The 13,169-nt window shown below is 40.9% G+C and overlaps 1 protein-coding gene across 4 annotated transcripts in view; it reads right to left on the bottom strand.

Annotated features, from left to right (window-relative positions):
- LIMS1 (LIM zinc finger domain containing 1) overlaps positions 1-13,169 on the bottom strand; it is a 148,051-nt gene that overhangs the window by 65,382 nt on the left and 69,500 nt on the right. For 2 of the 4 annotated variants that reach the window (XM_066268567.1, XM_066268564.1), the window contains exon 1: positions 11,821-11,945. The exons of 1 other annotated variant lie outside the window; for it this stretch is intronic. In XM_066268567.1, coding sequence (XP_066124664.1) covers positions 11,821-11,930 — 110 coding nt within the window. In that variant the 5' untranslated portion in view covers positions 11,931-11,945. Of the gene's footprint in view, positions 1-11,820; positions 11,946-13,169 lie in introns of those variants that run through there. One more of the 4 variants, XM_066268568.1, reaches the window with a different exon arrangement.

Below are 13,169 nucleotides of genomic sequence, written 5' to 3' on the forward strand. Positions count from 1 at the left end.
TACATCCTTGGTTAAATTTATTCCTAGGTATTTTATTCTTTTTGAAGCAATTGTGAATGGGATTGTTTTCTTGTTTTCCTTTTCTGATATATCATTATTGGTGTATAAAAATGCAACTGATGCAGAAAACTCACAGACTAACAATATATAGTTTAAATAAAGTACGACATTAAGAAGAGACAGAACTAAAATTTGTGCCAAAGAAACAATGGAATCCATTTAAAGGCATTTTCTGATTGGCACGTGAAGGACGATTTCAGATCCAGAAGAACTTCTGATCTTTTAAACTGGCCATCCATTCAGAAAACTTCACTGTTCAACCATTTAATCTCTAAGCAACAACCGTTTAATCTCTAAGATTTTTCCAACATTACTGTCATTAGTTTTTACTACGAAACAAAAAATTTATTTTCTGGAATTTAGACCTGGAAATGTTACTGAAACTTTCCTAAACACTGCAGTTTCAGTTTTGTCCCAACAAATTCTGTAGTTTGATTAAAAAATAAAGCTAGTGGCCCTGGCCGGTTGGCTCAGCGGTAGAGCGTCAGCCTAGCGTGCGGAGGACCCGGGTTCGATTCCCGGCCAGGGCACACAGGAGAAGCGCCCATTTGCTTCTCCACCCCTCTGCCGCGCTTTCCTCTCTGTCTCTCTCTTCCCCTCCCGCAGCCAAGGCTCCATTGGAGCAAAGATGGTCCGGGCGCTGGGGATGGCTCTGTGGCCTCTGCCTCAGGCGCTAGAGTGGCTCTGGTCGCAACATGGTGACGCCCAGGATGGGCAGAGCATCGCCCCCTGGTGGGCAGAGCGTCGCCCCATGGTGGGCGTGCCGGGTGGATCCCGGTCGGGCGCATGCGGGAGTCTGTCTGACTGTCTCTCCCTGTTTCCAGCTTCAGAAAAATGCAAAAAAATAAAATAAAATAAAATAAAAAATAAATAAAGCTAGCATAAGAAGTTGTTAAACCTAAGCAAACATCCTACATGCAGTGGTTCACTGCAGCTTCACACTGATTACAAGGGTCAGAGGACAATATTTTAGGCAAGTTAAAAACCTGGATATTCTTCTAAAATGTTGAATTTTAAGCAATATATTCATTTTAACACATACATGGAATATTTTCTACCCTTTAAAACTAGTTATTTTTTCTGGCATGTATCTAAAAAGAAGCAGAAAAATTTTATTACCCAAGCCAACACAGGACCTTTACTTTTATGGTAAAGGTCCATAAAAGTTTGATGGTAATTTTTTAATTTTTAAGATATGATCAAGGGTATTCAGATCTTCAGTAGAATAAATCTTAATCTAAAGCCAAAATGAAGATTAAGTTTTGTGGTTAAGAGCTCACACTTATAAGACACAAGTGGGTATGGCACTGAGTGCAAATTCTAATTGTGTCTCTAAGAGTTTTTGCCCTTTTCTATGATGGGGAAATATGCCTAACTCACAGGGCTACTGTGAAGGCTCAGAGATTATGAAGCCGTACAACAGCCAAATAAAGCAAAAAATATTTCATGAACTTATGTTTATATGGATCACATTTATTAATAATCTGACTGAGTTTTGGAAAGGTTTCCTAAATACAAAAGCACAAACTTGTGCTCACTTTGCCAGCACATATACTAAAAAGCATAAACTTGATATAAAATTTAAAAAATCAATAAACTCTCAAAATAAAAAACCTTTGCTTTTCAAAAGATACTGATAAAAATGAGAAGACAAACCACAAACTATGAGGAGACATTGGCAAAATATTACCTGACAAAAGACTTTTGGCCCTGGCCGGTTGGCTCAGCGGTAGAGCGTCGGCCTGGCGTGCAGGGGACCTGGGTTCGATTCCCGGCCAGGGCACATAGGAGAAGCGCCCATTTGCTTTCCCACCCCCCACTCCCCCTCCTTCCTCTCTGTCTCTCTCTTCCCCTCCCGCAGCCAAGGCTCCATTGGAGCAAAGATGGCACGGGCGCTGGGGATGGCTCCTTGGCCTCTGCCCCAGGCACTAGAGTGGCTCTGGTTGCGGCAGAGCGACGCCCCGGAGGGGCAGAACATCGCCCCCTGGTGGGCAGAGCATTGCCCCTGGTGGGCGTGCCAGGTGGATCCCGGTCGGGCGCATGCGGGAGTCTGTCTGACTGTCTCTCCCCGTTTCCAGCTTCAGAAAAATACAAAAAAAACCCCAAAAAACAAAAAAACAACAAAAAAAGACTTTTATCTAAAATACATAAAGCACTGTTATAACTTAATACTATATGAAACAACTCAATAAAAGATTGGTAAAAAATCTGAAGAGCATTTTGCCAAAGAAGATATATGGACTGCAAACAGGCACATGAAATGACACACAACTTCATGAAATCATTCAGGAAATGTAAATAAAAACTACAATGCAATACCACTACATTCCTCCAAATAACTAAAATTGAAAAACTTTAACATTCGAACAATCTAATGATTGAACATACATACAATGTTCATTGAACATATGGCATGGATGAATCTCAAAATAATTATGAATTAAAGAAGTAAAAAAAACAAAAGGTAAATTCTTGAATGAATTCTATTTATATAAAATTCTAAAAAATGCTGGCCCTGGCCGGTTGGCTCAGCGGTAGAGCGTCGGCCTAGCGTGCGGAGGACCCGGGTTCGATTCCCGGCCAGGGCACACAGGAGAAGTGCCCATTTGCTTCTCCACCCCTCCGCCACGCTTTCCTCTCTGTCTCTCTCTTCCCCTCCCGCAGCCAAGGCTCCATTGGAGCAAAGATGGCCCGGGCGCTGGGGATGGCTCTGTGGCCTCTGCCTCAGGTGCTAGAGTGGCTCTGGTCGCAACATGGCGACGCCCAGGATGGGCAGAGCATCGCCCCCTGGTGGGCAGAGCATCGTCCCTGGTGGGCGTGCCGGGTGGATCCCGGTCGGGCGCATGCGGGAGTCTGTCTGACTGTCTCTCCCTGTTTCCAGCTTCAGAAAAAAGAAAAAAAAAAGAAGAAAAAAAAAAGAAAAATTCTAAAAAATGCAAATAAATCTAGAGTGACAAAAAGCAGATAAAAAGTTGACCAGAGGCCCTGGCTGGTTGGCTCAGTGGTAGAGCATCCGCCAGGCGTGTGGAAGTCCCAGGTTCAATTCCCAGCCAGGGCACACAGGAGAAGCGCCCATCTGCTTCTCCACCCTTCCCCATTTCCTTCCTTTCTCTTTCTTCCCCTCTGGCAGCCAAGGCTCCACTGGAGCAAAGTTGGCCCGGGTGCTGAGGATGGCTCCATGGCCTCCACCTCAGATACTAGAACAGCTCTGTCTGCAATGGAGCAATGCCCCAGATGGGCCGAGCATTGCCCCCTGGTGGGCATGCCAGGTGGATCCCGGTCGGGTACATGTGGGAGTCTGTTTGACTACCTCCCTGCTTCTAACTTTGGAAAAATACACACACACAAAAAAAGAATATGACCAGAAATGCAGAGAAGAGAGTGAGGGAAAAGAGTGAGGGGAGGGAAGATAGTAAACTGGTATGAGGAAGACTGTGCACAATGACAAACTAGACATTAAAATCATGCACCTTATTGAGATCCATTAGTTTAAGTTCAACAAAGCTTTTTTCTTAAAAACAACAACCAAAAAACAAAACAAAACCTACACAATGGCCTGACCAGGCAATGGTGCAGTGGATAGAGCACTGGACTGGGACACAGAGGACCAGGTTTGAAACCCTGAGGTCCCGGCTTGAGTGCAGGGTCACTGGCTTGAGTGTGGGATCATAGACATGACCCCATGGTTGCTGGCTTGAGCTCAAAGGTTGCTGGCTTGAGCCCAAGGTCACTGGCTTGAGCAAGGAATCACTCCCTCTGCGGTAGCCCCCTGGCCAAGGCACATATGAGAAAGCAATCAATGAACAACTAAGGTGCCACAACAAAGAATTGATGCTTCTCATCTCTCTCCCTTCCTGCCTATCCCTATCTGTCCTTCTGTCAAAACAAAACAAAACAAAAAACACCCCCCCAAAACCACTATACAATGGAATGATCTTTAATCTTATACATTACTGTACAAACAGACCACTGCTGTGGGCTGAATTCTGTCCCTGCTACTTGTGAATATGACCTTATTTTAAGTTTATGTAGATAGGCTTGACCTGTGGTGGCACAGTGGATAAAGCGTCGACCTGGAAATACTGAGGTCACTGGTTTGAAACCCTGGGCTTCCTTGGTCAAGGCACATATGGGAGTTGATGCTTCCTGCTCCTCCCCTCTTCTCTCTCTCTGTCTCTCCTCTCTGTCTCTCTCTCTCCTCTCTAAAATGAATAAAAAAAAATATTTGTTTAAAAGTTTATGTAGATATAATTAAGAACAAGATGGAGTAGGGCCCTTCATCCACTATGACTGGTATACTAATATAAAGAAGTGAGGAGACAGACATGTAGAGAATATGCCATAAGAAGATAGACATATACGGAGAAAGTGGCCATATGATGAAAGAGGTGGAGATCAGCATGGTGCGCCTGGAAGCCAAACGTGAAGCATTATGAGCAAACACTAGAAGCTAGAAGAGACAAAGAAGGAATCTCCCCGTCTAGTTTCAAAAGGATTCAACCCTGCTGACAATGATTTCTGACCTCTGGCCCTCAGACCTTTGAGAGAACACATTTCTATTGTTTGACTATCCAGTTTGAGGTACTTTGTTGCAGCAGCTATAAGAAAATAACAACCATTAAAAAAATAAAGGAGCTTTATATTAAAAAAATTAATAATTATTTCTAAAAGTGGAATTTCTATTAAAAATATCTGTATCAAAAATTTGTTTTAATCACAGAACAGCCACCAGGTCACACAGATACACAACTAAGTGGCTATGTTTCTAAGATACCCCATAAAAATATATAAAACAAGCCCTGGCCAGTTGGCTCAGCGGTAGAGTGTCGGCCTGGTGTGCGGGGGACCTGGGTTCGATTCCCGGCCAGGGCACATAGGAGAAGCGCCCATTTGCTTCTCCACCCCCCCTACTTCCTCTCTGTCTCTCTCTTCCCCTCCCGCAGCCAAGGCTCCATTGGAGCAAAGATGGCCCGGGCACTGGGGATGGCTCCTTGGCCTCTGCCCCAGGCACTAGAGTGGCTCTGCTCGCGGCAGAGCGACGCCCCGGAGGGGCAGAGCATCGCCCCCTGGTGGGCAGAGCTTCGCCCCTGGTGGGCGTGCCAGGTGGATCTTGGTTGGGCGCATGCGGGAGTCTGTCTGACTGTCTCTCCCCGTTTCCAGCTTCATAAAAATACAAAAAAAAAAAAAATATATATATATATATAATATAAAACAAATAGTACTATTTTGATTTAATAGCATCTATCCAAAGTAATATAATTAAAGCTCAAATTTAGTCACCTATTTTTTTGTTTGTTTTAGAAGTGATTTATAACAGATACTTTAAGAAAAGCAATTATAATGATTAACATCTTGGCATTTATTGCCATTAAAAATTTTTTGTGTGTATTGGCAACACATTTACAAATTCACTCTGCTGCAGTTGAGTTCCATTTCTGAATGTATCCCAGCAGTACAGAAAAACCAAAGAGAAATCCTTATCTAAAGACCTTCTGCCTCTTTCAACTATTCCTTTAACACCCAGTTTTCAAGCATGACCATTGCTTTTTAATTATAGCATATATTCCATAACTACAGAAATATTTCGTCCTATATATAGTGGATAAAAATATATTTCCTTTCAGAAACTAAGCTTTCCAAAACCTACTGGAGGAAAAAGGGGATCATGAACTGTACTTTGGCAGACATATGCCTTTTTAGGCTTCTCTTAGTGTGATACTGTACATAACTTATAATTAAGATTAGGGAAGTAGTCAGAGTAAAAGGAATTTAATCGGGAATGAAAGAGGTACCTCTAAGCCAGTTTAGTTTCTTATCTCTTCATTCATTAAATGAGGAAGAGCTACCAGACATTGAGTGCCTAGCAGGCACTGTGGTGGATGCCAGAGATGCAGAAGTAAAGCAAAGGCCTCTCTGGCCAGGGGGAGCCCTCTCTCCATCAGGGGGGTAGAGGGTGAGGAGAGTCCTGCTGGTAAAACCAGTTATTACAATGTTGCAATGCTTGTGAATTACATTCTTTAAAAAAATTTTTAAATATAATTGTCATATAACATTGTATAAGAGGTATACAGTGTGTTGGCATGATACAGTTACACTATATATTGCAATATGATTACTACAGTAGCATTAGCTACCTCCTTTATCATGTCATATAATTACCATTTTGGGGGGGTTGAGAAAAGTTATGATTTAGTCTTTTAGACTTTGCTTGGAGCAATGGGTACACAATGCAGTGTGAAGATGGTGCTTTGTTGATTTGTACACTTGAAACCTGAATGGTTTTGTGGACCAATGTCAACCCAATAAATTCAATAAAGAAGACTTAAGTCTCTTAGCAATTGATGTTTTTAATACAGTACTGTTGACTACAATCATTATGTTGTGCACTAGATATCTTGAACTAGTTGCAAATTTGTACCCTTAAAACAATCTCTCCAATTTCCCCGACACCTCCTACCCCTGGCCACCACCATGCTAATCTTGTTTTTACAAGTTCAGTTTTTGTAGATTCCACACATAAGTGAGACCATAAAATATTTATATTTCACTAACTTATTTCACCTATCATAATGCCCTCAGGGTTCATCCATGTTGTCACAAGTGGAAGGATTTCCTTTCTTTTTCATGGCTGAATAATATTCCACCATATATTTATGGATTACACTCTAAAACACATATAAGAAAGCACTACTACCCTTTAAAAAGCAATATTGGCAAACTAATACTACTCTGTACCAAACAACAAAATATCTGTTATTAGTGTGCAATGTAGTCATGATTAGGAAAATTAAATGTGTTCTCACTAAATCATTAAATAATGAGAACAGACAAAAATGGCAAAGTTGCAACTTTATCTTATCCAACAGACTATATTTCAATACAAATAGTTTTTTTCAATTAATGGGTAGACCAGAAAATGATCAGCAGACTGCAAAATGGGTATGCAAGAAATGCACATCCTAGGCTACCAATTCTAACCTTAGCTGAACTTGAGGTACTAACGTATTTGAATCAAAGACAGGAACCAGTTACTTATAACAATAACCACCTTTTACAGCCTTGGGCTCCTACTTCTCTCTCTTAGAATTGTGAGTTAAAAACAAAAACATGGAGGTTCTTAATACAGTTCTTGGCCCATAATATGGACTCAATCAAGGGTAATGTATTATTCATGAACGCGTGATCTGCGTTTTCTAATCTCAAACCAAGTCAAGGATATTCCCATTACTTAAAAATGACTATATTCTATATCTTAAAAGATATGAACTCAGAAGATTTATTTACATTTACTTTTTATTTTTATTGGAGTGACATTGGTTACTGAGATTAAATAGGTTTCAAGTGTACATTTCCATGACATGTGCTCTGCACTTTGCACTGGGTGCCCACCACCCAACAGAAGGTTTAACAACCAGAAAGTAAAGTTACTTTTCTCTGCAATTCCTCCCATTCCAAGTTATGCCATTCCATCAGGAAAAGAATGGAAAAGGAAATCATAAAGATGTTCATTCAGTCACCTTTCCATGGGATCAAATTCTAAGTACATTTTCTTGATTCATATTCATCTCAACAGGCTGACACAGCCCTGATTTGATCCAGCTGTCACCACAACAGGAGGAAGAGAGTGGGAACAATAGGCAAAAAGCAAAAGTCCTGTTTTTAACATGAGACCAGAGAAGAAAGACTTTTGTCCTTTTAGGCACAGGGGTGTGTTCCAATAAAACTATTAATGGACACTGAAATCTGAATTTCATGTAATTTTTATGTCGTGAAATATTCTTATCCCCCTCCCCTCAACATTTGAAATCTGTAAAAATCCATCCTAAATTTGTGGGCCATGAAAATTAGGAAGTGAGCTAGATTGGGCCTGAGGGTCACAGTTTGCTGACTCCTGAATGAAACTGTTTAGGATTCAACCAGCAAAGACTTGAATTTTCAGCTGTCCCCAATCAGTTATTTACAGATCCTTTATCTTTGAGGCAGAGTCAAAGTGACTTTGAGAATTTAAATAAAGGTGAGGTTGTGGATTGTTCAGATGTGTTTTTCATTTAGGTTTCTCAAAAAAACAGTGTTTTTTGTACTGTGGGGACAATGTAATTTAACAGCTAGGATATATATATATATATATATATACACACATACATATATGTATCTTAAATGCTTTTGGGCAACAAAAATTTCAGGGAAGGAAGGGTTAATGCCCTATAAAAGTGAGGCTCAATTTCTGAGCCCATTGGAACAGGAATAACAGGAATGTGAGATGCTTCCCTTGATTCAATCCACCATTTAAACTGGAAGGTCCTAAAGTCTTATCAGTTCCCCAGGTCATGAGGAGAGAGGCTCAAGGACTACCTGTGTGCGGACACAGTTTTATGTGTAGAATCCTTGTGTATAAACAAATGTACATGCTTTATCCAAATCTTTATTATTTAGCTATATAAAGCAAAACATTTCCAATTGCTTCTTAGCTATGTCAGATTCTAGCCAAAATTAAGGCTGTATTCTAGAATTAAAGATACAAGACCAAAGGACACTTTCTCTAGTAGTGACAATTAGTATTTAAATGAGATAAATCACTATAACACAACCCTCAAAATACAGTGGGTAGTATTCCATTGTACAGAAGTATGCATGCATAATATGTTTTAGATTATACAATACTTAATACTTTAAAACAAAAATCTATATAGTCAGGGTTTTTCATGCTGCCTTCTACATGCTTGTTTTAAACCATTTCATGTTTAACGTCAGAACTATTCTCATGTCTATCACAGTGCTCTTTAAATACTTGAATTATGTTTCAAAGCACACTCTTTTTACTTAAGCTTAAAAGAAAAGTATTTTCTGACAGCGAGCACAGCCTTTTTTAGTCTGACTGTTGTTCTGCTCTGCTAGAGTCCACAGACGAGCCAAGAAAATGAACGTTACTGATAAAGAAGGAATGTGAGTAGGAATGGGTCATGTGTAATACTCGAGAAGACAGCATGAAAGAAATTTGATAGTACATATATTCAACACCAAATACGATCCTAGGAAGAGTATCTGTTGGTCACATTCAGTGTGTTCCTTGAGGGGAATAACTGCGTGGGACCCAACACTGCATGGTAGCATACAGTTAGGCACTTGGTAAGAATTAGTCAAACAATGCAGGAAAGGCATTGCCCTACAGCACTGTTTATAAGATAATAATAATCCTCACTAAGGTGGGGGTGAGGATTTTATGAAATAAATGGTGCTTGATAATAGTAGTTATTTTCATCCTCATTTAAAGAGAAACAAACTGAGGTTCAACAAGATGACATCCCTTATCTGAGTGGCACAAGGGTGCCTAATTTCAAAATCCTATGCCCTAATTCCTATCAGCTAAGAAAACTGAACTGAATACTAAAAATATACTAGTAAAGAAAACCCCCTGCCTCTCTTAATTGATAAAAAGTCCATGGTAAAACAGACAATTGTCTACTTCTCCTAGCTTAGCACTGCACTACTAAAATAAGAAAAATGGTCGTTCTCTCTGCATTAAGAGACAAAGAAGTGACAGAAACTTAACTCTCTTATTATCACCAAAAAACTGAATCACCAGAATGGGTGGAAAAATATATCTTCTGAATCTAAAGAAATGAGCAATATTTCTTAATAATTACTCTTTCCCCTTTAATTTAAACTCCAGACAACAGAGAAAAATCCTGTTCTTTAAATGTCACTAACTCTCCAATGACTACCTCTCTGGCAGACACAGGTACTTTCGCTACTGTCTGAAAATAAGGGTGCTTGGCCTCAAATGGTATGTTACATATCTACATTATTTTAAAAAGAATATTTCTTAGGATCCCAAAGCTAAAATTAAAACTGCTTTTGGTAACTTTCCACTCTTGGATCAAAAGTAGACTGGGGTCTACAATCAAATATCAGTTTTAGAGGTCACCGCAAATAGCCTATCTGGTTAGCAAGAGAAAGCGCAGTATTTTCAGTAGAACTCATGCTTAAAAATTTATAACATTTTCAACTTTGACACTTTTAAGTTCTTTTTAGTCTAATCAATTCATACTTGATACATTGAATGTAATTAAGAGACATCTGATATGGTAGGAGAAAATGCTAATAATATTAGTATCAATGTTCTTTAATGTTACTATTCCTTTCAAAGGTAGTAAGAGTAGATAATTTCCAAGGAAATGTTCCCCCTCAAAGTATAGTTCCTGTAGTAGAGCTGGCTATGTTGAAATAAGTCAGACAGGCAAATACTGTATGACTTCACTTACCTGTGGGAGATTAACCCTTTGAGTAGTGAGTTTTATTTCATGCTCGCTAACCCCCATGAGTGAGTGGGGTTTTTTTTCAAAAAATGAAATTAGTTCCAGTTTTTTTTTTTGTTTTTTTTTTTTATTTATTTATTCATTTTTAGAGAGGAGAGGGAGAGACAGAGAGAAAGAGAGAGAGAGAGAGAGAGAAGGGGGGGAGGAGCTGGAAGCATCAACTCCCATATGTGCCTTGACCAGGCAAGCCCAGGGTTTCGAACCGGCGACCTCAGCATTTCCAGGTCGACGCTTTATCCACTGCGCCACCACAGGTCAGGCCTAGTTCCAGTTTTATTAACTTAAAATAATGTTTGTTTGACAACCAATTTATGGAAAGAAGAACATACATTTGCCTTTTTTTAATGTTGCCTTACACATTTTTAAAATAAATTGATCATCCTCTGGATGGTCAGGAGGCATTAGGAGGTATTTGAATGTTCTTACTACTCAAAGGGTTAAAACCTAGACACAGATACAGAGAAGAAGCTGATGGTTGACAAAGGAGAGGATAATGGGGGGATGGGAAAAAAAATAAAAGCTTCCTTGTCATTTTTCTCTGTCAAATTCAAATAAAGAACTTAAACTCTAAAAATGAATTTATAGGAAAAAGAACACTATAATACATATACATATAAATACCCCTCCACCATCCAGCTGGAACAGTCAAGCCTCCGAGAGCCCAGGAACACATTATCCACCCAGCACAGGGAACAAAGGGAAAAGGAAGTCTCCCTCTATTAGAGCTTTCTGTCAGCACTAACACAGGAACACTTCATTACAGAGACAGAAAATCTAAACGCTTCAAGGTAACTGTATTTTAACATATAGCTTTAAGTCACACGGGTTTTCCAGATCCAAAATCTAAAGATAATTTGATCATTGTAACAAAACCCAAAATTGTGTTGTTTGAGGTAAATTAAGTTTAAAAACAAAACCCCTAACCTTTTTAGGTAAAATGATCTCCAGAGTTTTGATGTCCTTCTTTCCTAGGTTACATGCAATAGTTTCCCTGCATTCCTCTGTTAAATCATTTCAATAACAAAGAGTCCTATATGAACACTCCCTGACCCCCACTCAAAACATCACAAACTATACTCACCACCTAAACTTCAGAAAAATTCCTCACAAAAACATGTTCTAATAAACCAAGGTAATCAACCAAGAGGGTAAAATCAATTGTCTCCAGTTTTAAATGTTACTGTGGTAATTAAATATTTTTTATAGACAAAAATAGTACTGGTTTAGAGTAGAGCTAAAATAATTTATGGGATTTGTAAAGAAATGGGAGAAAGAATTCTAGTTTTGCACAGTTCCAATTAAGCAAAATCTGGGTTTGTGTTCAATCTTTAATTACAGACTAAGAGGTTCCTAGTGGAATCCTTTCAACGTGACCACTTTGGTAAGAATCTCACTGCAATTGTTAGGTGCCTTGACTTTAAGCCAACCATGACTTTGCACTCACCTTAGCTCTGCCTTCGGTAACCCATCATTTAGTCTCAAACTATCAGGACGATCTCGTCTTCTCCTGTAGAGACCTGAATGTGAAAGCTCTTTAAGCTGCAATGTAGTCATAATTCTCTCTACACATAAATTACAGACACTTTAACACACTTATGCTGAGCAGCGTGGCTGCCAGGGCTCGGAAAGACTGTCCCTGCTACGGAGCCTCAGCACACCTGACCAGAGTCAGAAACCTTCAGGCAGGTCGGGCCCTGAAGCACACAGCTTCCTGTTTCTCTGCTGGTACACACCCTCCTTCGCAAGGCCCAGCTTGCCTTATCTCTGGGCCCCTCACCTTGGAGGGGGTGTGTGTGTCTGGGGGGGAAAGAAAAGTGATCTGGGTTGCTCACTTGTTTACTTATAAGCAAAATTTAATTGTTATAAATAATTACACCAATTCCTTTATAAATCTTTCCAGCATCTGTCTGCATTAAAACTGGGCTAAAAGCTCCAGTCAGCTGATGACTAAAGAAGGGCCCTGCCCTGTTTTATTTGTCAGGAAACCATTAACATTCCACAAGCAGTTGTCAGTTTAAAGAAGTGCCTAGTCAGCCCTGGCCGGTTGGCTCAGTGGTAGAGCGTTGGCCTAGCATGCAGGAGTCCCGGAGTCCCAGGTTCGATTCCTGACTAGGGCACACAGGAGAAGAACCCATCTGCTTCTCCACTCCTCCCCCTCTCCTTCCTCTCTATCTTCCCCTCCCGCAGCCAAGGCTCTATTGGAGCAAAGTTGGCCCAGGTGCTGAGGATGGCTCTGTGGCCTCTGCCTCAGGCGCTAGAATGGCTCTGGTTGCAACAGAGCAACGCCCCAGATGGGCAGAGCATCACCCCCTGGTGGGCATGCCAGGTGGATTCCGGTCGAGCGCATGTGGGAGTCTGTCTGACAGCCTCCCCGTTTCCAACTTCAGAAAAATACAAAAAAAAAAAAAAATTGTTCCAGGCTAGTTCTGGAACTACTTTGACCATGTAGTCTGTAAGTATGACGCTAATTGCATAAGCTGAAACACTCAAGTCTCAATTTTTAAAAGTTTTTATGGGGGCCCTGGCCGGTTGGCTCAACGGTAGAGCGTCGGCCTGGCATGTGGGGGACCCGGGTTCGATTCCCGGCCAGGGCACATAGGAGAGGCGCCCATTTGCTTCTCCAAACCCTCCCCCTCCTTCCTCTCTGTCTCTCTCTTCCCCTCCTGCAGCTAAGGCTCCATTGGAGCAAAGATGGCCCGGGCGCTGGGGATGGCTCCTTGGCCTCTGCCCCAGGCACTAGAGTGGCTCTGGTCGTGGCAGAGTGACGCCCCGGAGGGGCAGAGCATCGCCCCC

This window comes from Saccopteryx bilineata, chromosome 3, assembly GCF_036850765.1.
Source record: "Saccopteryx bilineata isolate mSacBil1 chromosome 3, mSacBil1_pri_phased_curated, whole genome shotgun sequence".
In the NCBI taxonomy this organism is placed as follows: Eukaryota; Metazoa; Chordata; class Mammalia; order Chiroptera; family Emballonuridae; genus Saccopteryx; species Saccopteryx bilineata.